The sequence below is a fragment of the Nothobranchius furzeri genome, chromosome 6 (assembly GCF_043380555.1).
Source record: "Nothobranchius furzeri strain GRZ-AD chromosome 6, NfurGRZ-RIMD1, whole genome shotgun sequence".
Taxonomy (NCBI): domain Eukaryota; kingdom Metazoa; phylum Chordata; class Actinopteri; order Cyprinodontiformes; family Nothobranchiidae; genus Nothobranchius; species Nothobranchius furzeri.
The window spans coordinates 71,817,591-71,842,384 of NC_091746.1; the positions used below are offsets into that span (position 1 = coordinate 71,817,591).

General features: G+C 44.0%; 1 protein-coding gene across 1 annotated transcript; it reads left to right on the forward strand.

Annotated features, from left to right (window-relative positions):
- On the forward strand, nt 1–24,760 carry c7b (complement component 7b). Its single transcript, XM_015942577.3, has 18 exons — nt 1–209; nt 308–360; nt 579–654; nt 5,961–6,102; nt 6,192–6,336; nt 6,417–6,555; nt 9,285–9,413; nt 14,463–14,706; nt 14,834–14,947; nt 15,040–15,206; nt 15,479–15,707; nt 15,801–15,969; nt 16,160–16,247; nt 18,290–18,416; nt 19,963–20,154; nt 20,459–20,555; nt 24,030–24,208; nt 24,293–24,760. The coding sequence occupies exons 1-18, from the start codon at nt 156–158 to the stop codon at nt 24,463–24,465; spliced, it is 2,517 nt and encodes an 838-aa protein (XP_015798063.3). The 5' UTR covers nt 1–155; the 3' UTR covers nt 24,466–24,760.
- Nucleotides 24,761–24,794: the final 34 nt, after the last annotated feature.

Genomic DNA, 24,794 nt, shown 5'->3' on the forward strand with positions numbered 1-24,794 from the left:
GACAACGCAGACTTCTTTCTGTTTGGGAGTCATCATCTGACCTGGACCAGTGGCTTGCTCACAGGGATCGGATCAACATTTCTTCACTGTGGGAATTCCCGAGCTCTGTTGAGAAATCCGCCCACTCCCCTTCCCGTCTTGGTGCTGTTTGTTATATGACCCGAGGAGTTCTGGTGCTGGACCAGAGGAGAGGGCGTCTCATCATGGAGGTAAAACCCAACTCTGCTTTATTATATGTTGGTAGAAGTTTGTTGTTATCCATAAATCTTCTGGTTCGTGTTAAATCAGACCTTCTCTTTGTCCACAGCTGAATCTGGCTGCTGTTCTTCTGTTCTCACTGGCTTCTCTGTCAGCGCTAAGGTGAGCGTCACCACGCTTTACATTCTCTCACAATTTATTGTCTCACTTACATTTTGTTTTATTTTCCATTTTTTGCAATCCTGAGATGCTTGATCAGAACTTAAAGTCGTGTTTCATGAAAACGTTTTTTACGGTGGCCGTGAGTTTTTGGAAAGGCGCCTTCATTAAAATGTAATTATTATTGTAATTACTAATATTTCAGTGTTTCCTCCTTCCAGCTGTCAGCAGCCTATAAACTGCAGATGGGGGTCGTTTGGAGGCTGGTCAGAGTGTGATGGCTGCACACGCACAAAGGTACCAGATCACTTGCATCAGGGTGCAAAAGCTTCTTTGCTAAAATCAAATTCAAGCACGTTTCCACGGCAGCACTTTTGTTTTCACAGTACCTTACACCATTTACGTTTGCATGAGCAGTAAGCACCAAAGCGGTCCTAAAAGTTGAAAATGTAACATAAAAATCTGAAGACACAATGAATTCAAACAGCCATAAAAAATATGATGCAAACATTTCAGGTAAATATGCAAAAAATAAAAAAATAGAGGGGAAAAAAATCAGGATTAAGTTTAAAAATTTACTTCTTGGTTTTCCGTAAAATAATTAGCGAGTCAATAATGAGTCAACCCAGCCAAGGATCCAGTGGGGAACCTCTCCCCCAGTCAGCGGCTCCGCCTCTGGAGCCTCCAGCGGCCCCACCTTCTGCAGGCCTGCCTCCAGCGGCTCTAGAGACCCTGCCTCCAGGTGAGTCAGCATCACCTCCTCGCCTCCAGTCGAGTCAGCAGCTTTGCTTCCAGTCGAGTCAGCATCACCGCCTCCATTCGAGTCAGCGGTTTCACCTGCTGCGGCCCCACCTCCAGTCGAGTCAGTGTCACTGCCTACAGCGGCCCTGCCTCCAGTTGAGTCAGCATCACCTCCTCGCCTCCAGTCGAGTCAGTGTCACTGTCTGTAGCGGCCCCACCTCCAATTGAGTCAGCGGCTTTGCCTCCTGTCAAGTCAGCGTCACCACCTCCAGTCGAGTCAGCGGCTTTGCCTCCTGTCAAGTCAGCGTCACCACCTCCAGTCGAGTCAGCGGCTTTGCCTCCAGTCGAGTCAGCGGCTTTGCCTCCAGTCGAGTCAGCGTCACCGCCTCCAGTCGAGTCAGCGGCTTTGCCTCCAGTCGAGTCAGCGTCACCGCCTCCAGTCGAGTCAGCGGCTTTGCCTCCAGTCGAGTCAGCGGCTTTGCCTCCAGTCGAGTCAGCGTCACCGCCTCCAGTCGAGTCAGCGGCTTTGCCTCCAGTCGAGTCAGCGGCTTTGCTTCTAGTCAAGTCAGCGGCTTTGCCTCCAGTCGAGTCAGCGGCTTTGCCTCCAGTTGAGTCAGCGGCTTTGCCTCCAGTCGAGTCAGCGGCTTTGCCTCCAGTTGAGTCAGCAGCTTTGCCTCCAGTCGAGTCAGCGTCACCATCTCCAGTCGAGTCAACGGCTTCGCCTGCTGTGGCTTCGCCTCCAGTTGAGTCAGCGTCACCGCCTCCAGTCGAGTCAGCGGCTTTGCCTCCAGTCGAGTCAACGGCTTTGCCTCCAGTCGAGTCAGCGTCACCGCCTCCGTTCGAGTCAGCGGCTTTGCCTCCAGTCGAGTCAGCGGCTTTGCCTCCAGTCGAGTCAGCGGCTTTGCCTCCAGTCGAGTCAGCGGCTTTGCCTCCAGTCGAGTCAGCGGCTTTGCCTCCAGTTGAGTCAGCGGCTTTGCCTCCAGTTGAGTCAGCGGCTTTGCCTCCAGTCGAGTCAGCGGCTTTGCCTCCAGTTGAGTCAGCAGCTTTGCCTCCAGTCGAGTCAGCGTCACCATCTCCAGTCGAGTCAACGGCTTCGCCTGCTGTGGCTTCGCCTCCAGTCGAGTCAGCGTCACCGCCTCCAGTCGAGTCAGCGGCTTTGCCTCCAGTCGAGTCAACGGCTTTGCCTCCAGTCGAGTCAGCGTCACCGCCTCCGTTCGAGTCAGCGGCTTTGCCTCCAGTCGAGTCAGCGGCTTTGCCTCCAGTTGAGTCAGCGGCTTTGCCTCCAGTCGAGTCAGCGGCTTTGCCTCCAGTTGAGTCAGCAGCTTTGCCTCCAGTCGAGTCAGCGTCACCATCTCCAGTCGAGTCAACGGCTTCGCCTGCTGTGGCTTCGCCTCCAGTCGAGTCAGCGTCACCGCCTCCAGTCGAGTCAGCGGCTTTGCCTCCAGTCGAGTCAACGGCTTTGCCTCCAGTCGAGTCAGCGTCACCGCCTCCGTTCGAGTCAGCGGTTTCACCTGCTGCGGCCCCGCCTCCAGTCGAGTCAGTGTCACTGCAGCGGCCCAGCCTCCAGTCGAGTCAGCGGCTTCGCCTCCAGTTGAGTCAGCGTCAACGCTGCAGGTGACGGCGCCTCCAGTCGAGTCAGTGTCACCGCCTCCAATCGAGTCAGCGTCACCGCCTCCAGTCGAGTCAGCGGCTTCGCCTGCTGCGGCTTCGACTCCAGTCGAATCAGCGTCACCGCTGCAGGCGACAACGCCTCCAGAGACTCTACTTCCAGCGGTTCCGCCTTCCGTGGGCCTGCCTCCAGAGACTCCGCCTCCAGTCACTGCCAGCCCTGCCCTCGCCAGACGCCCGCCCCCCAGACTCCATCTTGGCCTGCGTTGGGCGTCCGGTGCCGCCCTTTAACCTGTCCTGTCTCCTCACTCTGTTCAGTCCTGTCTCTCCTGATGTCTCCCAATCACTCTAGATCCCAGCTCCTCCCCCTCCCAGTTCTGCGTTCCTTGTCTGTCCACTGTTTTCATGTCCCGCGTGTTCCTTATTAAAACCCCTCTAAACGTTCCTTCTTCCCCGCAGTTGGATCATCACCTCCGCCTCACTCACCTTCGCACCCGTGACAATATGATTATTATTTCATATTAAAAGCTTTAAGCAGTCATTGATATAATTTCTTTCTATTGTCCTAAAGTGTTTAAACCCTTTTTCACACGGCGCCAACAAAACAAACAGGGTGAGCTCACAGGGGCACAAATTCTACAGAAGATTACGAATCCGGTTTGGTTTCTAATCTCTTAAACCTCGTTTGACCAGAACATGCCATCTGAAGGTTACCCTACTGACTTCTGACACACATTTGTGTAAAAAACTCAAGCAGAGCAGATGGATGAAGCAACTCAGCTTCCTGATTGGCTGTTTAGAGATTCGTTAGAGGAGACCAGTAAAAGTAAAGGACCAAGAGGCGTTCTAGAACATTCACTTAACACAGTTCATGTGTAATCTTCACTGGTTTCCTTCTGTGAGAACGTCTCGTATTCTGGAACAGTGAAGGTTAGAGGGACCCACAGTAAGATTTATCTGTTGTTTAAAAGACGTTCAAATAAATCTGTTGCAGAATTCCTGTTTTATTTTTCAAACTTGCTTCAGAACTAGTTCAGTTTGATTTATTTATGAAGCTTCAATCCATTGTGCAAGTGTATGAGTGGAGATACAGTGGGGCAAAAAAGTATTTAGTCAGCCACCGATTGTGCAAGTTCTTCCACTTAAAATGATGACAGAGGTCAGTAATTTACATCATAGGTACACTTCAACTGTGAGAGACGGAATGTGGAAAAATAAATCCATGAATTCGCATGGTAGGATTTTTTAAGAATTTATTTGTAAATCAGGGTGGAAAATAAGTATTTGGTCACTTCAAACAAGGAAAATCTCTGGCTCTCACAGACCTGTAACGTCTTCTTTAAGAAGCTTTTCTGTCCTCCACTCATTACCTGTATTAATGGCACCTGTTTGAACTCATTATCTGTGGCCAGGATGGCGGCGTTCACAGCCTCAAACAGTCAGACTCCAAACTCCACTATGGCCAAGACCAAAGAGGACACCAGGAAAAGAATTGTAGACCTGCACACGACTGGGAAGAGTGAATTTACAGTAGGCAAGCAGCTTGGTGTGAAAAAATCAACTGTGGGAGCAATTATCAGAAAATGGAAGACATACAAGACCACTGATAATCTCCCTCGATCTGGGGCTCCACGCAAGATCTCATCCCGTGGGGTGAAAATGATCGTGAGAACGGTGAGCACGAATCCCAGAACCACACGAGGGGACCTGGTGAATGACCTGCAGAGAGCTGGTACCACAATAACAAAGGTCACCATCAGTAACACACTACAACGGCAGGGAATCAAATCCTGCAGTACCAGATGTGTTCCGCTGCTGAAGCCAGTGCATGTCCAGACCCGTCTGAAGTTTGCCAGAGAGCACATGGATGATACAGCAGAGGATTGGGAGAATGTCATGTGGTCAGATGAAACCAAAGTAGAACTTTTTGGTATAAACTCAACTTGTCGTGTTTGGAGGAAGAAGAATACTGAGTTGCATCCCAAGAACACCATACCTACTGTGAAGCATGGGGGTGGGAACATCATGCGTTGGGGCTTTTTTCTGCTAAGGGGACAGGACGACTGATCCGTGTTAAGGACAGAATGAATGGGGCCATGTATCGTGAGATTCTGAGCCAAAACCTCCTTCCATCAGTGAGAGCTTTGAAGATGAAACATGGCTGGGTCTTCCAACACGACAATGATCCCAAACACACCGCCCGGGCAACAAAGAAGTGGCTCCGTAAGAAGCATTTGAAAGTCCTGGAGTGGCCTAGCCAGTCTCCAGACCTCAACCCCATAGAAAATCTGTGGAGGGAGTTGAAAGTCCATGTTGCTCGGCGACAGCCCCAAAACATCACTGCTCTCGAGAAGATCACCGCTCTAAACAAGTCCAAGTTCCCAGTAAGTTCATAAAAAGCGTGTTCGATCTTTAAGCGAGCTTCCACCAGGCCCTTCAGGCTCTGCTCAGCATCAGTCCAGCTCTGTCCCAGAATCTGGTTTTTCCTGGTTTTCCAAATTGCTAGTTTTGCACATGCAAATAAAAAGTTAAATAACAATATAGTCCGTTTTTTTCTGACATTGTACTTGGGCCCGAAAACAAATAAGGGTAGGGTAAAAGCCACCCCCAGTGCACTAACCCACCGTTCTAAAACCCTGAACATCCCTGATAACCTAGAACATGCTACCACCAGATGCTCTAGGGTCTCTGTTTGGTTACAGAAAGGACATCCCTCCCCGGTGCTTGGATCAAAGCGGGCTCTGGTTCTGTTCGTAGCTAAAGCTCCATGTATGATCCTCCACTGGAGGTCTGCCATCCTTTTGTTCACTGGAGACTTATACAAACTTCTCCAGCTGCCCCCAGGGGCACGGTCCGCAGCAAACACCTGAGTCCACCTCGACTCCTAACAAGGAGCGCCTATTGATAACCTTCACACAAGTGTGACAGATCTGTTTCTTCCCACAAGACTGGAAGGAGCCCAACACTGGAGTGTTCAGGTTCAGCAGTGATCCACTCTCCTCCTGCCATTCCTCACCAGCTGCTTTAAACTCCAGAGACGGAAAAACTTACTCACTGTCATCATCCCATTGGTCAGATAGAGTACAAGTCTCAACAAAGGCTCTCTGCGACACAGACAAGGACCTCCGTACCTTCTCCACCACGAGAGGAGGGGAGAGACCTGCCATACTAAATCCATCACTGTTACATTTAAATATGATGTGAAAACCAATCAAGCCCGCTCACTAGAGTAAAACGTTCATGTTTCTTCTCAGGTACAAACTCGTCGTGTGGACGTATTTGCTCAGTTTGGGGGGACCCCGTGTCCTGGAGGAGCCTCTCAAACACAGTCATGTGTACCCCAGAAGACATGTCCTGTTGCAACAGGCTGTGGAGACAGATTCCGCTGCACCTCTGGTACTAGCTGTGAACAAAATCAGATCATGTTGCTATGAAGCTTCCTGAAATGCACAGTAAAGTCAAACGTTTCCTCCATCCTGGTTCAGGTCAGTGCATCAGCCAGTCTCTGGTGTGTAACGGAGACCAGGACTGCGAGGACGGGCTGGATGAGCGAAACTGTGGCCAAGATGGCGGCGTGTACTCCTGCGATCTAGACAAAGTACCTCCAAACTCTGACATTACAGGGAAGGGGTGAGTAGAGTGTCGTCCCCCCCCCCCCCCCCCCCCCACACACACACCTTTACTCCTGAACTGTTTGCTATGCCTCACAGATATGATGTGCTAACTGGAAAGCTGAAATCCGGTGTGATCACCACCACGAGTTTTGGAGGACAGTGCAGGAAGGTCTTCAGCGGGGACCACCAGGTGATGTACCGACTGCCTCAGAACATCCTCAGGTACAACTTTGAGGTGAGTGAAACTCCTGGTTGGGCAGTTAGAAAAAAGCCTTGTTTAGATGTCTGTAACTAAAATAATAACAGTGAAAATAACCAGCTCATAAAGGTCGTCTTGAGTCTTTTTTTCCAGACAAAATTTCTTTTTTAAGTGAGTTTTTGTAAATGTTTTGGAGGTTGCACCCCCACCCCCCCACCCCCCCAGTTTTAGACCTTATTTCATATGATTCCTTAAGTCAGGAGTATTCAATCCTGGTCCTGGAGGGCTGGTATCCAGCACATTTTAGTGGTTTCTCTGCTCCAACACACTTGATTCAGTGGTTGAATCACCTGTGCAGCAGCTCATCAGGCTCTGCAGAAGCCTGTTAATCACCTGCTGATTGAAATCAGGCGTGTTGAAGCGGTTAAAACTAAAACCTGTTGTTTTGCTTTTTGTTAACTAACTCCTTCTAGACCCACAAACTCACCTCAAACTGGGTCTGGCCTTAGGCCCGGTTCACACCACATTCCAACTATCTGATGAACCCCAGCCCCTAAAGCACCCGTATGTAGCATCAAGATTAGTACCTTCATCATTCACCACACCACATCGAGCCCGGTCCATGTCTAGTGCTCATTTGCTACCAGCATTCTTTCACAGATGCAGTTGGTTCAACTGTTTTCACCAACAAGGCCAAAAGAAAAGTGATGAACAGATATAAAGTAATTCCTCTGCACATAGAAATGTTCAGGTTTTGTGTCCAGTAATGAGAGCGAGTGTAACCGAGTCAACAGAGGTGTAGGAGTTTGTAAATGTAGTGCTTTAAGAGCTTAATATATTACCTCTACTTATGACCAATAAGCTGTGATACTCTATATAAATATGGAATATCACCCTGCTTGGTCTTTGGCTGTTTAATCAGAAGATTCTAGGATTCGTGTTCATTCAGGGATTGTAAACACTTCGTCTTGATTCAAGAAAAGATTCAGGTTCATAAAAAGTAGGAATTTATTTTCCAAACAATTAAAACACGACAAGTTATCTAATGTTACTGTGATGGATGGATCTAGGTGGATGAGATGTGATGTATGGTGCCTGCGTGTGAATGTGATGTTATCAGAACTTTCGTATCTAGGAAAGCTGAGTTCTGGGTGAAAAAGGGAAAGAGTTTGGTTTGCGTTAAGCTATGGAGTTGATTATTATCAAAAAGGCATCAGACGCTATCTGCGTGTCTACTTCACCCTTTCCTGGAGATCCTCTTCGTGGATCCGAAGGTCAGGGAGGTCGCATGACCTCTGGGCACCGAGGGCTGTAGAATAACCGCAGCACCAATTCTTCAGTCCAGAGACGTTTCCGGGTCACAACAGATGGATGGAACCATTGCGTCTAGACGGACGCTTAAAGGTTGGTTTATGCTTATGCGTCCGCGAGGTCTGCACGGCTCCGCGCGGCGAAACTGCGTCATTTTAACAACCACGCCCCTCCACCGCACCTCCGCACGGCCCAAAATATCCGCAACGCGCACCTAGGAAAATTTCTAACCACGCGGACGGTTGGACGCGGAAAAACATGGCGGACCGGCAAGAACTAGTATGGCAGAGGTTCGTAAATACAGACATTTGTATGATTCAGCTCTCAGAGATCACCGTGATCAACATGTTGTTAATAATTCTTGGAGAGAAATAGCTCGCACTGTCGGAAAAGATGAGGACGCTGTTAAAAATGCTAAAATGCCATGTTGTAAACAGTAATTTTTACTTCTACTATGGTGTAGTGTTGGATGCATGCCGTAGAGCTCCATGCTGCCCCCTACAGTTTGGGAGAATATTGGCTCACCGCAGAGACAAGCCGCACGAACCATAAACGCTGCGAGTTGTGAAGCGCGTTCCATCCGCGAGCCGCATCACCAAGCGGAAAGTAAATGTGTCAAGCATAAACCAAGCTTTAGGAGTCAGAACAATATCAGCATTGTTCTGCAGGAACCGTTTGCTGTGTCAGCGGTAGGCAGCGTTTAGCAGGGTTTTGGCAGCTTGCCAGAAATGCTCAGGGTTAAAGAGGTGTCGCTCCGGACGGCCGTTCCGTAGCGTTCTCTAGAACTGAATGCTGAATGATGGAAAGCTAGAATGCCACTCTGGATCACCTGAGTGATTCTGTTTTAATATTCTCATGTTATGAATTCTTGGCCAATCGGAACGTGCCATGTTAAGGGATATTACCAAGACAACCTCAGACATCACGCCTTCCTGAGATACCGGGTGCTCTGATCTGGAGTAAGGAAATATCTATGTGTCATGAGTTTAACTTAACTTTAATTTGTCCTTGTGTCTGGGTGCGGGTGATGATTGCCTTGTCATATCAAACATTACTGATTACCATATATATAAATCAATGTAATGCTTCATTTCAGTTCAGTAATTCAAGCACTGATCAATCAAAACATTATTATTATCCATATAACATTTGTTAATTTAATTTCATGAAAACGTTCACTTTATTCAGAGAGTGGCACCCCTGCGGTGTTATCAAAGAAGGCTTTGTTTGGGAACACAGGCTGACATCGTGTTCCCCCTTAAATGTCAACACGGTTGCGGTATCCTTCTGGACTTGTAGGGAGATAGAGCATAAAATCCACCTTGGAGAATAGAATCAGGTCTGCTGATGACCGGTGGCATGTAGGTGAAAACTGACCATTTCTGGACTTTACAGAGGATTAGGAAGTAAATTAGAAAGGATGGTTGAACTGTGTTGGGTTTGGTGTGCTGTAGGTGCAAGCAGACAACGAGGAGAGTGACGAGTCCTACGAGAGCTCCTGGTCCTACATTCAACACATTCAGTCCAACGCACTGATTGGACATGACCGCCGCTCTTTCCACAAAGAGCTCACCGACAACAAGGTGAACGTTTTACCTGATCGTCTTCCGAAGATAAGATCTCCCTCCCTTTCCTGGTGTTACCCCTGCCCCCTCAGTCAGGAATGATGTCAGCACTTTTGTTTAAGTAATGGATCAATGTCACCTTTTGGTATGGGTTCAACTGCAGATTCATTTTACGTCAGCGGGATTCTAACAGGTCATTAGGTCGGCCACAAAAACCATCAAAACAAACTTCTGAAGTCTTTAAAAGCCAAGAACTGGCTTGGGGCAAGAGGAGACTCGTTGCTGTAGTTAGCTATGTTTACAGGAAGTAAACGTTCACTAACAATTGGCTGCATGGAACAACAGGCGGTTAAAGAAAGAAGCAAGAAGGCCTTGAGTTCAAGTCTTACCTCCACCTCCCGGAGTTGAGTCTGCATGTGTCTTCCTGGTCCACAAACCAAACACATGCACATTAGGCTGATAGAGCACGTCTGTGAACAGCTGCCGGTCTGAATACGGTCCTGCTACAGGCCGGTCGCCTAAGCAGGTGTCCCTCACCTCTTGCCCAATGATTGCTATGGTTGGACACCAGACTCATGGTGCTCCTACATCCCACAGACAATAGGGTTTATGCCACGTACCTCCGGCTTGACGCTTCATGGCTGTGTTATTCTGCAGCAGTAGCGTTAGTGTTAGCTATGGCTCAAGATTTAACAAGTACAGTAAACAACAAAGACCAGCTGATCCAGGCCAAATCAAAGACGTTTGAATAAAAAGACTAAAACCTGATTTATGCTTCTCCGTCTGCGTCAGCGCGGAGACACGCAACGCCATTATCCGTCCTTGCGTAGGGTTCCGGCAGGCACGCAAGTACGTACGGAGTCGAGCCCACTTTTTTAAACATCCGTCGAACGAAACGGATTACGCAAGCTTGTGATTGGTGTAGCGTTAGGAAGTATAATGGTCTGCCCTTAACAGCTGCCCCTTCACACAGTACCATCGCCAAGGTCGGACGCTTGGTTCAGTATGTTTACATTCCAGGAGAAGAGACAGAAGAACAGAAGAACACTTTTCATTGATTAATCAAAGTACTTTATTTGTGATAAGCTAATCAAAGCATTTGTTGATCATTAATAATCAGGTGAATGATCTGTGAAATAAAGATGTCATGAGTTATGTGTTTAAATGAATAAACAGGGCTGCCCCAGACACACTGATATGCATTACCATGGAAACGCATGACACATTGTTTTCAACCAATCAGAACTTTCGTCTGTGGTAGGGCAGAATCTGGTTTGTTTATGAAAGTAGTCCAATCCAGTTTACTAAGATTCTTAAACAACTGGGAGATATAAAAAGAAGGCAACGCCATTTTAAGTCAGTTCCACGTTACGTTCCACTTTCAGCAGTTACATGTTAAACTCAGCTCCAGGACATCCGAGTTCCTACGGATTTCCATCATCATCATTGAGAAGTTCAGACTGGCCATTTGTACTTCCTACTTTGAGCTGAAATCTGTCAAGCTGGAGATTTTCTGTCGTTTATACCAACGAGACGACGGTCCTTCAAAATAAGAGTGAACTTGCTGGCGCCTGCCAACCACTAACGGAGTTATCCTCAGACGGGCGTTGTGTGCTGTGACCGCTGTTTCAACCAGCTCCAGTACAACCGAGGTCTTGGAACCTGGCAATTCCTGATCTACACGGGAGACTCCATCTAAGGTACGGCAATATGGCGGCTCATGTCATCAGCTTCTGAAGCCTCATGGTAGCCTAGTCATAACAACCAGATCCGCTACTCAGCCTAGAGATTCTGAACAAAACACACACACACACACCAACACGAAACATCTAAATCCATATGCATCCATCATTGAGATAGTCCTGGTAGATTGTAAGAATTTATAATTATAGAAATTAAAGATTCTTAAACGATCCCAACTCTCTCTTTTCTTATCTCTCAGTCAATACAAAGTGTTTAAGTAAACTCCCTGATGATAAAAACAACCTCTTCTGATTGATTACTTAGATTGTATAAATATACAAAATCGGGTAATTAAATTATTTAATTACAGTATATAAATATACACTTCAAATTACAACATTGGTCAGGATGCCTCTGTTGTTTACAGTGTCGCGTGCCCGTCCCATTTACCGGTTCTTTTAAAACCCAGTTCCGTTAGAACTTATGAGACGGTGCATCCATCAGGGTTCGAGGGGATGTCGGCGAGTATAATTGTACTAGACCCGGGTTTGGACCATCTAATTAGAATCTTGTCTTTTATTTTAAGGGTGAAATGACTTGCACGAATAGCCAGCCCCAGAGTACTACACTTCTTTTAAACTCGTTACCTTTTGGTTAAGATACTAGAGAGAAGTCTGGAGGCAAGCCAAGCCTCTCAGCAATTGTTTGGATTACCCGGAATTAATTGCGCCTCTAACAGCTTATGTGGGAGGTTGGTAACTATAAAATGATTTATGCTAGTTGATCAGGCTATCATAAGTTTATCAATTTATTTATTAATCCAACCTTCCAGCTGATTAGAGACTTTTTCAACCTGCAATCAGAGCCAAAATAACCTCGAATATTTTGCTTTTATCGCCCTTAAGACAACTCGTTACTCGCAAGGAGGGGAAAGTTAAAACTTCCCTTATCTTAAGGTTTCTTTATATTATTCTATTATAAACTGTAAAGTAAGTCCAGATAATTCAGAGACTAATCATCGATATGCTTACCTCTGTGCAATTTATGGCCAGGGCCCCAAACGTGAAGCTTTAGAGAAAACCTGAAAGAATCAGGATTATGTTTCTTTTTCAAAAAAGGTTTATTACAAAATCAAAATACAAAAATGGGTAAATAAAAAACAACTGCTATCCCCCAAGGAGGGATTAGTTCAAAATGATTAAATAAGAGTTAGTTTACACTAGCTCCTGTCTTCTCAGAATCTCCCCAAAAACTGAATCCTTTCCCGATCTGAGCTGCATCCTTTTATATCATTTCTGAGACTGCTCTAAACAATGTAAGAGTCACAAGTCATTCTCTCCTGACAGTTTAGGTCAAGGGGTCATTTACCAAATACACTTTTTTAGCTCTACATAAGACATTTGGTATCATTTTCACTACATGCAGTATTCACATGAGGTCACAAAAGTTACATGCTGCACTCCTGGAATGAGAGCACAGGTCATAAATCTTCATGTTGGTAGCAAATTGTAGATCTTCCCTCAGCATTCTTGAGAGCTTCTGGGTCCAGTTGGACTTTCCTCACTCCATGCCAGTCCTTCTTTTCCCGCCAGAGGTGGAGTTAGGGGCGGGCCCAGGGGTGGGTCCATGGGTGGATCCACAGAAGCCAGCCTGTCTTTTGACCCTTTGCCTAGTTCTGTCCTCACCAGCAAGTCCTGAACTATTGTCCTCTTGACCCTTGTGTGACCCTTGTCTCTGACCACTGTTTCTAAGCCTTGACCGGTTGCTCGGACTTGCAACAACAGCGCCGCCATTGCAAAGAGAGCCGAGGATAACTAGCGGCAGACACGGAGAAGCTTGAAGAATACCTCGCGAAAAAACTCTAAAAATATGAACGTTTCATCCTCCCGTGACTGGAGGAGTGAAAAGATGCACAGCAAGCGTTTTATTTGTGGACGGAAATGACAGGAAACGCTGGTTTAGAGGTGGGGAGCGCATGAAGCGGTGGGAGAATGAGAGACAAATTTGTCCGTGTTAAAAGTCTCTTACATACACAAAAAACACAATATAAACACACTATCTTGGACCGATACATGACAGGATACCACAGAACAGCGCTACGCCCTCTGTGGTCCTGCCGGGCAATTGCTTTGCAACGCTCTCCAGGAGACGGAGAAGTATGAGAGCAAAACGCTTCCGTCAATCCGTGTGTGTCTGTCCCTTGCGGAGCTGACGGAGAAGCATAAACCAGGCTTAAGGGTTTAAACTGTATGTGTACACCTATATGCACAACAACAAAGGTCACTCAAACGTCTGTGATTTGAGTCAGTAAATGATATAAAGTCATGGAGAGCGGGTCAGGGTGAGATGCGGTCCTGAGTCATGGCTGGAGAGGTGAATGTGGCGAGAGAACAGGAAGAGGGGTTAAGGGCTTGAAGAACCAGAGATTAACGTTTGCAAAAGGAATTCGCTGGTTAGGCTGTGGAGGTTGATGTGGCAGCAATATGCCCTTTTGGTGTCCAGCCTGCCTTTTTCAAAGGAGAAGAAGAAGGATTAGGAAGGAACCACTCACCTCAGACCTCATGACCACAGACCATGCCAGGGGCAGCTTCAGGTCCATGAGGAAAGCATGAACCTGGACCTGAAGCACTTGGACCCAACTGTGACATCTCCTGACTTTGTTAAAGAGGTGAGAGGTCCTCACTGTGCCAACTAGACTAATGGGCCATTCCCATCTGTACCGGGTCGGTCCGGGCCGGGTAGCCCCAGTCGGCCCCAGCCTGGCCCGGTTGATCCCACACATCCATGTCTTAAGCCCATGTGGGCTGATTCTACCCACCAATCAGAGGCTTGCTCTAATGGAAGGTGTGAATTTGCTGTCAGCAGTGGGTGTGTTGGCCCTGGTCGGCCTGAAGCAGACCCCCTCGAGAAGAGGGCTGAGAATGAGCCTTGGTTGGCCCGGAAAAATACCAGGCCACCCAGATATGTAAACAACCTATGCTACCCGGCCCGGGCCGACCCGGTACAGATGGGAATGGCCCATTAGAAAGATCTAGCATGTGTCATCAGTTAGTAATGCAGAAACTTGTTAGCTGGAGTCGTGCAGTTTAAAACCTTTGTCTTTGTTGATTCGGGCATCTTAGATGTGGCCTGAATACATTTAATGTGACCTCTGACACACATCAGGTGGCTGAAAAGTTAGGAGACGTTAAACCAGAGCTCTGTGGCATCAATTCTACCGGGATGCAGACTGTTTGGCGTTGAAAGGCAAATGGAGGGATAAGTGATAGATGCAAGGGAACTGGGCTGACCCAAACTCAGTGGGACCAACATGGCCTGATGTCTGTAGTTCTGTACCATAATTTGTGGGTTCCACAATACAGTCTCTCTCTATTCACCATCCAGGCCAACAGACTTATAATCCTGAAGAATAGAGTGGAGCTGGCCCAGTTTCAGAACTCGGCCCCACAGTATCTGACTCTATCTGAAGGCTTCTGGAAGGCCTTGGCCTCGCTGCCGCTCACATACGACCACTCAGCGTACCGCCAGGTACTGCAGACGTACGGCACACACTACCTCTCAGAGGGTACTCTCGGAGGCGAGTACCAAGGCTTGTTGGAGTTGGACCGTCAGACTCATTCATCAGACAGTAAGGTCGTGTTTACATGATCTGCACACGTGGTTCTAGATGCTAAAGCCTCAGGAGGAAGAGAGACCTTTTCAGGCACCAAAGTCAGTGATGTCACTGGTCTGATTTTGTCCTCGTTTGTCTGAAGGTGTAACGGACGTCGAGTACCAGAGGTGTTGGAAAAAAGTGAAGCGTTTCCTTTTTGTAAAGAAAGTCAAGGTGACCTGTGAAAGACTGAGGAAACATCTGGAATCCAGCTCTAGTGAGTAAAAGAAGTCGCGTCTCAAAGTCTGATCAGTGAAACAAACGTAATCAGACTGATCCTGAAGCAGCTTTGGCTTGTTTTCTCCACAGGAAGCAACAATAACAAGTTGTCCATCAATGTCAAAGTGTTTGGAGGAGATCCCAGCTTCATAGGAGCTCTTTCCGTTCTGGACCTGCAGAACCCAGAAGCTAATGGTGAAACCTACAATAACTGGGCCTCGTCTGTCAAAGACTTTCCTGACATCATAAACCAGAAGGTAAAAGTCGGAAAATCCTTTCTGCAGGAGGAAAATGTCTTTTTTTACTGGATCAAATGTAATTATTTCTGACATAGCTGCTGCTTTGTGGTTCAGTTGGTAGCACTGTTGCTTCGGAGGTTCGAAACCCAGCTGCATGTAACCCGGGGAGGGGGGGGGGGGGGGGCATCAGATGCAGCACCAATTAGTGCTGATAATGTTGGCTCGTTACAGTTACCTCTATCCCTATCTAATCTAAGCGCGTATTAACGAAGCGTGGACTTGTGTCCCAGCTGAGACCTCTGCATGAGCTGGTGAAGGAGGTCCAGTGTGCCGGTCTGAAGAAACTCCACTTGAAAAGGGCCACAGAGGAGTACCTGGCAGAGCAGCATCCCTGCCACTGCCGGCCCTGCCAGAACAACGGGCAGCCTCTGCTGACCGGCACCGAGTGTCGCTGCGCCTGCCGACCCGGAACCTCTGGACCAGCCTGTGAGAGGGGGGCTGTGATTGGAGAACAGCCAGGTAAACCTTGGTGACTGTGCAATAAGGCTGAACAATGCAATCATGTGGTCAGTTGACTGCCATCGCCCCAATATCTACTTTTAATTCACCCAGGGGTGATTCATGGCAGCTGGAGCTGCTGGTCCTCCTGGGGAGCCTGCTCCGGAGGTCAAAGGTCAAGAACCCGAAGCTGTAACAACCCTTCCCCCAGAGGAGGCCATGATTGCACTGGACCTCAGACAGAACAGAAGGCTTGTGAGGACGCAGATATCCAATACTTAAAGTGAGAAAGAAAGAACGTTAGTTATTTATTACAATAATCCTAATCCCAAACCTGAACAGACAACTGTTTGTGCTGCCAAATTAGTGACCAAGCTTCAGAGTTATTACCTAGAGATGAGGTGACCCTGTTGATGTTGTCATGCAGTGGCTGGATGAACCAGTATGAACCAGTATGTCGTCTCTCCTCTCAGGATGATGGAGCCTCAGTGTTTCGGTCTTTCTGTAACTCCACCGAAAACCTGCGGACTTCCTCCAAACCTGAAGAATGGCTTCATTGAGGTGAGATGATGAAACTGACATTATGATCATTATCTGCTTAATTTTTGTTTTTCTCTTGTATATCAGAGAGGTTTATTAATTTTGCTGAACATTTGTAAATAACTTCAAAAAGAAAAAAAAATGATATAACCCAATGAAGACTAACACTCAGAATGACTTCAGTAAACAATAAACTACCAACCGTTAAACACAGGTATTCCTTGTACCTGTTAAAATAAGGGGATGCCACAAGAAAACTACACCTGGATCTCAAAAACGTGACCACCGACTTTTGTTCTCCACTTGGAATTTGAAAAGTTGGTGCTATTCTACAGCTTAGCAAGCTATCCTATATATGTGAATATTGTGTGGCCGCGACCCAGAGACAGATCTCTGTCGTGGGGCAGAATTTACTGTTGTCTTTCAAACCGTCTCCACGTGCTATTGGACAACAATCATGACACACTCACTTAGGCCTGGGCGGTATGGCAAAAATGTCACATCACGGTATTTTTTAAAATTATATCGGTTTTACGGTATTTGGCGGTATTTTTCAACAAGGCCTTGATTACTCAGATTATTTGTATAAGAAAATAATTACTGCACTAGACTGGCCTTAAATAGCCCGTTTTACCTTCATGTGCGGAATACCAGGTTTTCCATGTCCAGTCACAGGTAGGTAAATGCATAAACCCCCTCAAAGTACCCTTGTCAAAAGAAAGCAGTTAAGAAAAAACAACTAGAAAGATACAATATTGCAGTCAAAATCAACTTTTTATAGATAAAATCAGTGCAGCTAACCATCTTTATGATTTCACATCCAACGTTATTGCGTTGGTTATCTCGACACACCGCTTGCTTTTGGAAAAAAATACACTCCCTTTAGCTAACGCGTCTTTAATGGACATCTGATTCTGACTGCTACTAGCTGTTTTCGCCTTGGAGGTGGAGGGTGCAGAAAGAAGCTTGAGACATGCTTGGTATTCCAAGACGTGTTTTCGGCTGAGGTGATGAAGCAAGTTGCTGGTATTACCCCCGCCGGCTACCACCGTCGCTCGACAGCATTGGCATGTAATAGTTGTTTGCTCCACGTCCGAACTTTTAAACCCGGAATACCTCCAAACAACAGATGTGGCTCCTCTTTTTGGAATGTTCTTCTGTGTTTGAAGTTTTGATGTCGCTGTGACAGCTCCCGCCAGCCTCCTTTCTTGGTTTCACCACGCTGTGGTGTTTGTGTGTAGCAGTGAAATGAGTCCCCACTGAAACACTTTCCTACTACGAATGTTCTGTACGTTGTTTAGGCCATTCACCGGTACAGCGGTATGTGAAAAATTCATATCATAACCAAAATAAACACCGGTTTTTAATATGAACCGGTATACCGCCCAAGACTACACTCACGGCTACAGATGTCAGTCAACAGGGCAGTCCACCATTCACTGTTGAAGAAGATGCAAATACATCCTTTCTCTAAATAAAACACTTCTGTACATCTGTCTGCTCTTGACTCAAACAAAAACTCAAGCCTAAGCAGTTGATAACAAAGCTGTTTCAAACAAGCCGCTTTGTTGTTCCGCTCTGTCACAACATCCTGCCCACCAAACTGCCACAAGACCGTTCGGGCCTGCTGACGTTCCAGTGGAGTGTGGCAGGACTGACTTGCAAAGAAAAATGATTTTGATTTGCCTACTGTCTGTCTGGATTTCTTGGCTAGCCATTCTACTGAGATGCCTTGCTAGATATTGAAACTGGATGATTGCTGTTTGAACAGTTGGCAACACCAAAGTGATGACAGGTCAAATCCACCATTTTTTGTTCCAAAAATGTAAAGAAAAAGTGGGATGAAGAAATGATTTAGACTTGGTCTGTATAGGTCAACAACTGAACAAATAAATAATAAAATTATACAATAATTGTAAAATGGACATCATAGTGTGAGAAAAGAATGGGACTGAATATGAAGTCTTGTGGTACTCCACAACAAATGATTCAATGAAGTTCAGTTTTTAATCAAAGAGCAGAAAATGTTATTGACGTTAAACATTTTTGATCATTTTTCTTAGAATCCTAAAGAGTTTTACACTGTTGGAAGCACATTGCAGTACTCCTGCATAGATGGGTTTTACCTCGTTGGAAATGCTGTGGCCACATGTGCTGAGAAATGGAACACAGAAGAGATGTTTTGTAAAAGTAAGTCTTATCGTCAGGAATGAGAGACTTATCTTTGTACATTCTTCCTACTGCTACGTCAGAAACAACATGCTATAGGGAGCCTAAGTCACTTCTACACCACAGGTTTCTGGAAGAACGACAAAATGAACGCAAGTCAACGGGGCTAAAAACGCTATTTTCTAGTTCCGCTTGCTTTATAACATGGATTTCACACATGTTGCCCGTGAATTTTAAAAACGTATTTTGATACCAAGAACGCGCTTATTTTCGAACAGGGGGGAACGATATTTTAGGTTTTGTGAAATAAGTCCAGGGCTACAAATGCGCTTCACCAAAGTGACGTCATCGAACCAGACACGGAGAACACTGAAGGAAAAGGGCCGTAAGTTCAGCAAACATCCCACAGGAGGAAAGAACCATAAATCTGGTCACGTGGTAAGTAGCAGCTATGCCAGGGGGGAGGAGATTATGTGATGTCACATATGCGACGTGCCGATGTCCAGCGTACAGTCATGCTAATTACGAACTTTTAGAAGCTGATAAATCTCAAAGTGCGTGACTGGCGTAGTCGAAACACCCATCATTAGTTTTCATTTAAACTGCAGTACAACATGTGCGATCCAGGGCGTTAGGCAAAGCGGGTTAGAAAAAAAGTGCTTTTAGGCCCGTTGACTTGCTTTCATTTTTTCGTTCTTCCGGGGACCCGTGGTGCGGAAGTGTCTAAGGCCTAGTCCACACGTAGCCGGGGTTTTTTGAAAACGAATATCCGCCCCTCCAAAAACTTGCATCCACACCACCGCGTTTTAAAAACAAACTCTGTCCACACGTACCCGGATAAATACGTTGTTAAGGACATGCCAGACCTGTAGGCGGCAGTACTTCCCCCGTTCTTAACCTCGTCCTTCGTCTGTGGTCTTCCGCAAGGAGCAGTAATTCCGCTTGCAAAAACAAACAAGCAGAAAGCGCTTGGACAGTTGATAAAGTGAGCGCAACTCTGAGGGCATCCATGCTGTCGGCTAGTGTAAACACAGGTCGCACACGTGATGTCAGCATTTTTATGTTGTGGAAAGTGACGTTGCGGACCTTAAAACTCCGGTTTTGTCTGTCCACACGCAGACACCCAAAACGGAGAAAACGCAGATCTTCACTTTGGCCGGAGTTTTTAAAAAGATCTGTTTTTGTGTGAAAAAACTCCGTTTTCGTGTGGATGACAGGCCAAAACATAGAAAAATATCTACGTTTTGGCAGATGCCCGGCTACGTGTGGACAGGGCCTAAGGCTCCCTGTTAAAAATGTCACTGATGCTTTAACAAAAGAATGTCTTTACTGAAGTTTTCCAAAAAAATGTGACATTGTTGGAAGTCTTCAGTGACTTAAAATATTTTTTGTTTGATTATTTTTATTAGATTATTGTTTCCTAATTTATAAACTGCAAGGTAAAATATTTCACATTAGCTTTGCCAAAATGACTAAAACTGCCATTTCTAAATCGTCATTCTTCAATAGTCAGTTACTACGTTGAAGAATGTTTCTTTCCTGTTGCTCAAAATTCCTCTCCCCACAGGTTCCACATGTGGAAATCCTCCAATCAATGATTTAGTTTTGGCCATGCCCATCACAGAGGCCTATCAGATCGGAGACAAAGTGTCCCTGTCCTGTCCTGCTGGGTTTGTGCTGGACAGCGAGGAGTCAGAGGTGATGTGTGGCTCCAGCCTGCAGTGGTCTCCTTCGCCTGATCGGATTTATTGTAAACCAGGTAAATGAAGTCTAACCGTGTTCACAGCTGACCTTTAAGACCTAAACACAGCTAAGCGAGATCAGGGGAAGACGCTCCATGAAGGAATGCCTCTGGAACTTTTATTCACCTTTTTTTTTTTATCTATCAAAGTAGCTCAAACCAGCAGGGATGGGATCACTGAGTTTAGTGTCTATCCAACCATGATGACTGAGAGAAATAGAAGTCAATGTTTAACAAAACTCAGGATGTGGTTTGCTCCTCAGTTCCAGTTAAACATCTGGCAAAGATCCCACACTCATCCAAGTTTTCCTTATATCCTCAGTTGCACCAGCGCCCCCTCCTGTCACTGCTCTGAAATGTAAACTTTGGGAAAAACCTGGAAAACACGGCTGTGTGTGTAAAATGCCAGTTCAGTGTTCGTGAGTATGATTTCTGAGAGCTGAGGGTTATATAATAACAATAACAACAACAATAATAACTATAACAATAAAAATAACAACAACAATAATAACAATAACAAAAACAATAATAACTATAATAATAACAACAACGACAATAGCAACAATGATAACAATAATAACTATAATAATAACAACAACGACAATAACAACAATGATAACGAAAATAACTATAATAATAACAACAACGACAATAACAACAATGATAACAATAATAACAACAACAATAATAATGATACTAATAATAACAACAATAATAATAAAAAATAACAACTATCATAATACTAATGATAATAACAATAATACCAACAATAATAATAATAATCATAATATTAATAACGATAATAATAACAACCACAATAATAATAATAATAATAATAATAATAATAACAATAATATAATAATAGCAATAATAACAACAATAATAACAATCATAACAATCACAATAATAATAATAATACTAATAATACAATAATAATTATATACAATAACTACAATAATAATAACTACAATAATCATAACAACAACAATAATAACAATAACAATAAAAATTATAATAACAACAATCATAATAATACTAATAATAACAATAATAACTACAGAAATAATAATAATAATAATAATAATAATAATAATAATAATAACAATTACATCAATAATAAAAAATAATAATAACACTAACAACAGCAATTATTACAATAATAATAATAACCATTATGATAATTATAAGAAGAAGAATAACACTAACAACAACAATAATTATTACAATAACAATAACAACAATAAAAATAACAATAACAATAATAATAATAACAACAACAACAATAATAATGATACTAATAATAACAACAATAATTATTATAACAATAACAATAAAAAATAACAACTATCATAATACTAATTATAATAACAATAATACCAACAATAATAATAATAATATAGAAACAGTTTTGTTTACCTGTTTGCAGCTACGGTTTCGCCGACAGCTGCCGGCTTCTTCAGGCTGACGCTGATCGTGGCGCGTCACTTCCTTCTCCGTTTATCTGCGGGCAGCAGAGGACGTTGTCGCCCTCTACTGCCCGCTCTCCCCTCTCCGACGATGCAGTCCCATGCGTGGTCCAGCGTGTAAACTCCGTCGTCCCTGTTCATGGTCCCACATCCACGTCTCCTTATCTCTATTGCTTCCTTGATCCATCTTTTGTATTTTTGTTGTTCAACAACAACATACTCATCTCACATGACGTCACATCTCTGTTCACAAAAACACCAACCCAAAAAACCATAGACATAGTAGTTAACAGAATCAGACAAGACAAAACTTTACATAAAAGGACAAACCTCACAGCAGATGACATAGCACAACTGATAGGACTGGTAGCTAACTCCACTTACTTCACATACGACAACACAATATACAAACAACTGGAAGGCTTCGCCATGGGTAACCCGTTATCAGCCACCCTGTGCGAGTTTTTCATGGAAGACCTGGAACAAAAAGCCATAGCCACCGCCCCCCCAAACTGCAAAATAAAACTATGGAAACGCTACGTAGACGACATACTGGAAATCATACCAAAAGGTCAAACAGAAACACTAATACAACACTTAAACAATATTGACGACATGGGCAACATAAAATTCACTTATGAGTTAGAAACAGAAGGCAGCATAGCATTTATGGACATGAAAATCACCAGGCAGACCGACGGGACCCTAAACATAAACACATACAGGAAACCAACACAGACCAATATTTATTATGGACATCAGAACACCCCACCATACACAAAATGTCAGTAATCAGAACATTATATCACCGAGCAAACATAATAACAGAAGAGAGAGACCGTAAACAAGAGGACAAACACATACAACACGCTTTAAAGACCTGCAGATACCCGACATGGGCGATAAACAAAGGAAAACAACAAACAAAAACAGAAAGCAAAGAACAACCCAAAAAAAGAACCAGAAACCCAGAAAGACAAGAACCAAAACCAGTGATAACCCTACCATACATCAGAGGCATAACGGAAAAAATAAGAGCAACAATGAAAAAACACAACATAAACACACCAACAAAGCCATACACAACAGTTAGAAACAGATTAGTACACCCAAAAGACAAAATATCAGCTGGACAAAAATGTGGAGTCATCTACGAAATCCCATGCAAAATATGCAATAAAACATACATAGGAGAAACCGGACGCCAACTCAATACACGGACAATAGAACACAGAAAGGAGTGCGAGAAAGAGGCAAATCGTAAACACACAAGAGCAGCAAAAGAAGAAGCAGAAAGTACAATAAAGAAGTCAGCCGTAACAGATCATTGCTTAAGAGAAAACCATATAATGGACTGGGACAGCACACGGATCATAACCACTGAACAACAAAAATACAAAAGATGGATCAAGGAAGCAATAGAGATAAGGAGACGTGGATGTGGGACCATGAACAGGGACGACGGAGTTTACACGCTGGACCACGCATGGGACTGCATCGTCGGAGAGGGGAGAGCGGGCAGTAGAGGGCGACAACGTCCTCTGCTGCCCGCAGATAAACGGAGAAGGAAGTGACGCGCCACCATCAGCGTCAGCCTGAAGAAGCCGGCAGCCATCGGCGAAACCGTAGCTACAAACAGGTAAACAAAACTGTTTCTGTGTTTAAAAAAGAACGAAAGCATGGATTTACAAAGACACAGCAAGAACACCCCTAAGATAATAATAATAATCATAATATTAATAACGATAAAAATAACAACCACAATAATAATAATAATAATAATAATAATAACAATAATATAATAATAGCAATAATAATAACAACAATAATAACAATCATAACAATCACAACAATAATAATAATAATAATAATAATAATAATAATAATACAATAATAATTATATACAATAACTACAATAATAATAACTACAATAATCATAACAACAACAATAATAACAATAACAATAAAAATTATAATAACAACAATCATAATTATACTAATAATAACAATAATAACTAAAGAAATAATAATAATAATAATAATAATAATAATAATAATAACAATTACATCAATAATAAAAAATAATAATAATAACACTAACAACAACAATTATTACAATAATAACCATTACAATAATTATAAGAAGAAGAATAACACTAACAACAACAATAATTATTACAATAACAATAACAATAATAATAATAATAACAACAACAATTAAAATAATAATAATAATGACACTAACAACAACAACAATTACAATAATAATAATAACAACCATAATAATAATAAGAAGAAGAATAACACTAACAACAACATTAATAATAATTATAATAACAATAACAACAATAAAAATAACAACAACAATAACAACAATTAAAATAATAATAATAATAATTAATAATAATAGGTGTTTTGTTGCTTTAGGCCTTCTCTGCAGCTGTGCTCCAGAGTTGGATCTAGCCACAGATTGTTGGGAGTTTGTCGGCTTGGAGCTCTGAGATGTTTAGGAGGAACGTTCATGTTGACCAGAGACGCTGACTGTGATTGGCCGGAGGAGACTTTTGGATCCTGCAGGGACTGTAAACCAGGGACAACCTGTCAGGGTGAGTGTGATGGACTCCTTTAGCATCTCTGTAATGAGGATGGCCAGTTAGAAAGAAAATGTTATTCTTGCAATCTGATTCCAGAATCACTGAGGAAATGTACCTGTCAGAGTCCGTCAGAGTGTCCTGAAGACTCCGCCCCTTTGTGCGTCAGCTCTGATGGAGAGGAGGTGACCATGACTGAATGTGAGGTCGGGGCTCGGCGCTGTGCGGGTCAGAACCTCAGTGTGATCGGGATAGATGCTTGTCCACAGTGAAAATATATGAAAATGAATTTTGTGTGTTTGATTTGTTTTATTTTGTGAATAAATTTGGTTCTAGCAGCTGATCTGTAAATAGAAAAATATATTTGAGCTCTGTGTTTTCTACTTATGTCCTGATGAACGCTAACACCTCAGGTTGACAACTTTTGCTTTCTAAAGATAATAAAATGTCCTTCAGAAGATTTTTACCTGCCTGATTTATCAGTTTGATTATAATTCATTATATATGGATGAGTTCATGTTGTGATCGTGTAAGATGAATAAAGTTACGTTGAAATGACCTGAAAAAGGGTAGAAAAAGTGTTCTTGTGTAAAACAAAAAA

Coding starts and splice junctions, on each gene's coding strand:
- c7b (XM_015942577.3), top strand. CDS start 156: ATGACCCGAGGAGTTCTGGTGCTGGACCAGAGGAGAGGGCGTCTCATC. Junction 6,337..6,416: donor TCTGACATTACAGGGAAGGG/GTGAGTAGAGTG, acceptor TATGCCTCACAG/ATATGATGTGCTAACTGGAA. Junction 14,948..15,039: donor ACATCTGGAATCCAGCTCTA/GTGAGTAAAAGA, acceptor TTTTCTCCACAG/GAAGCAACAATAACAAGTTG.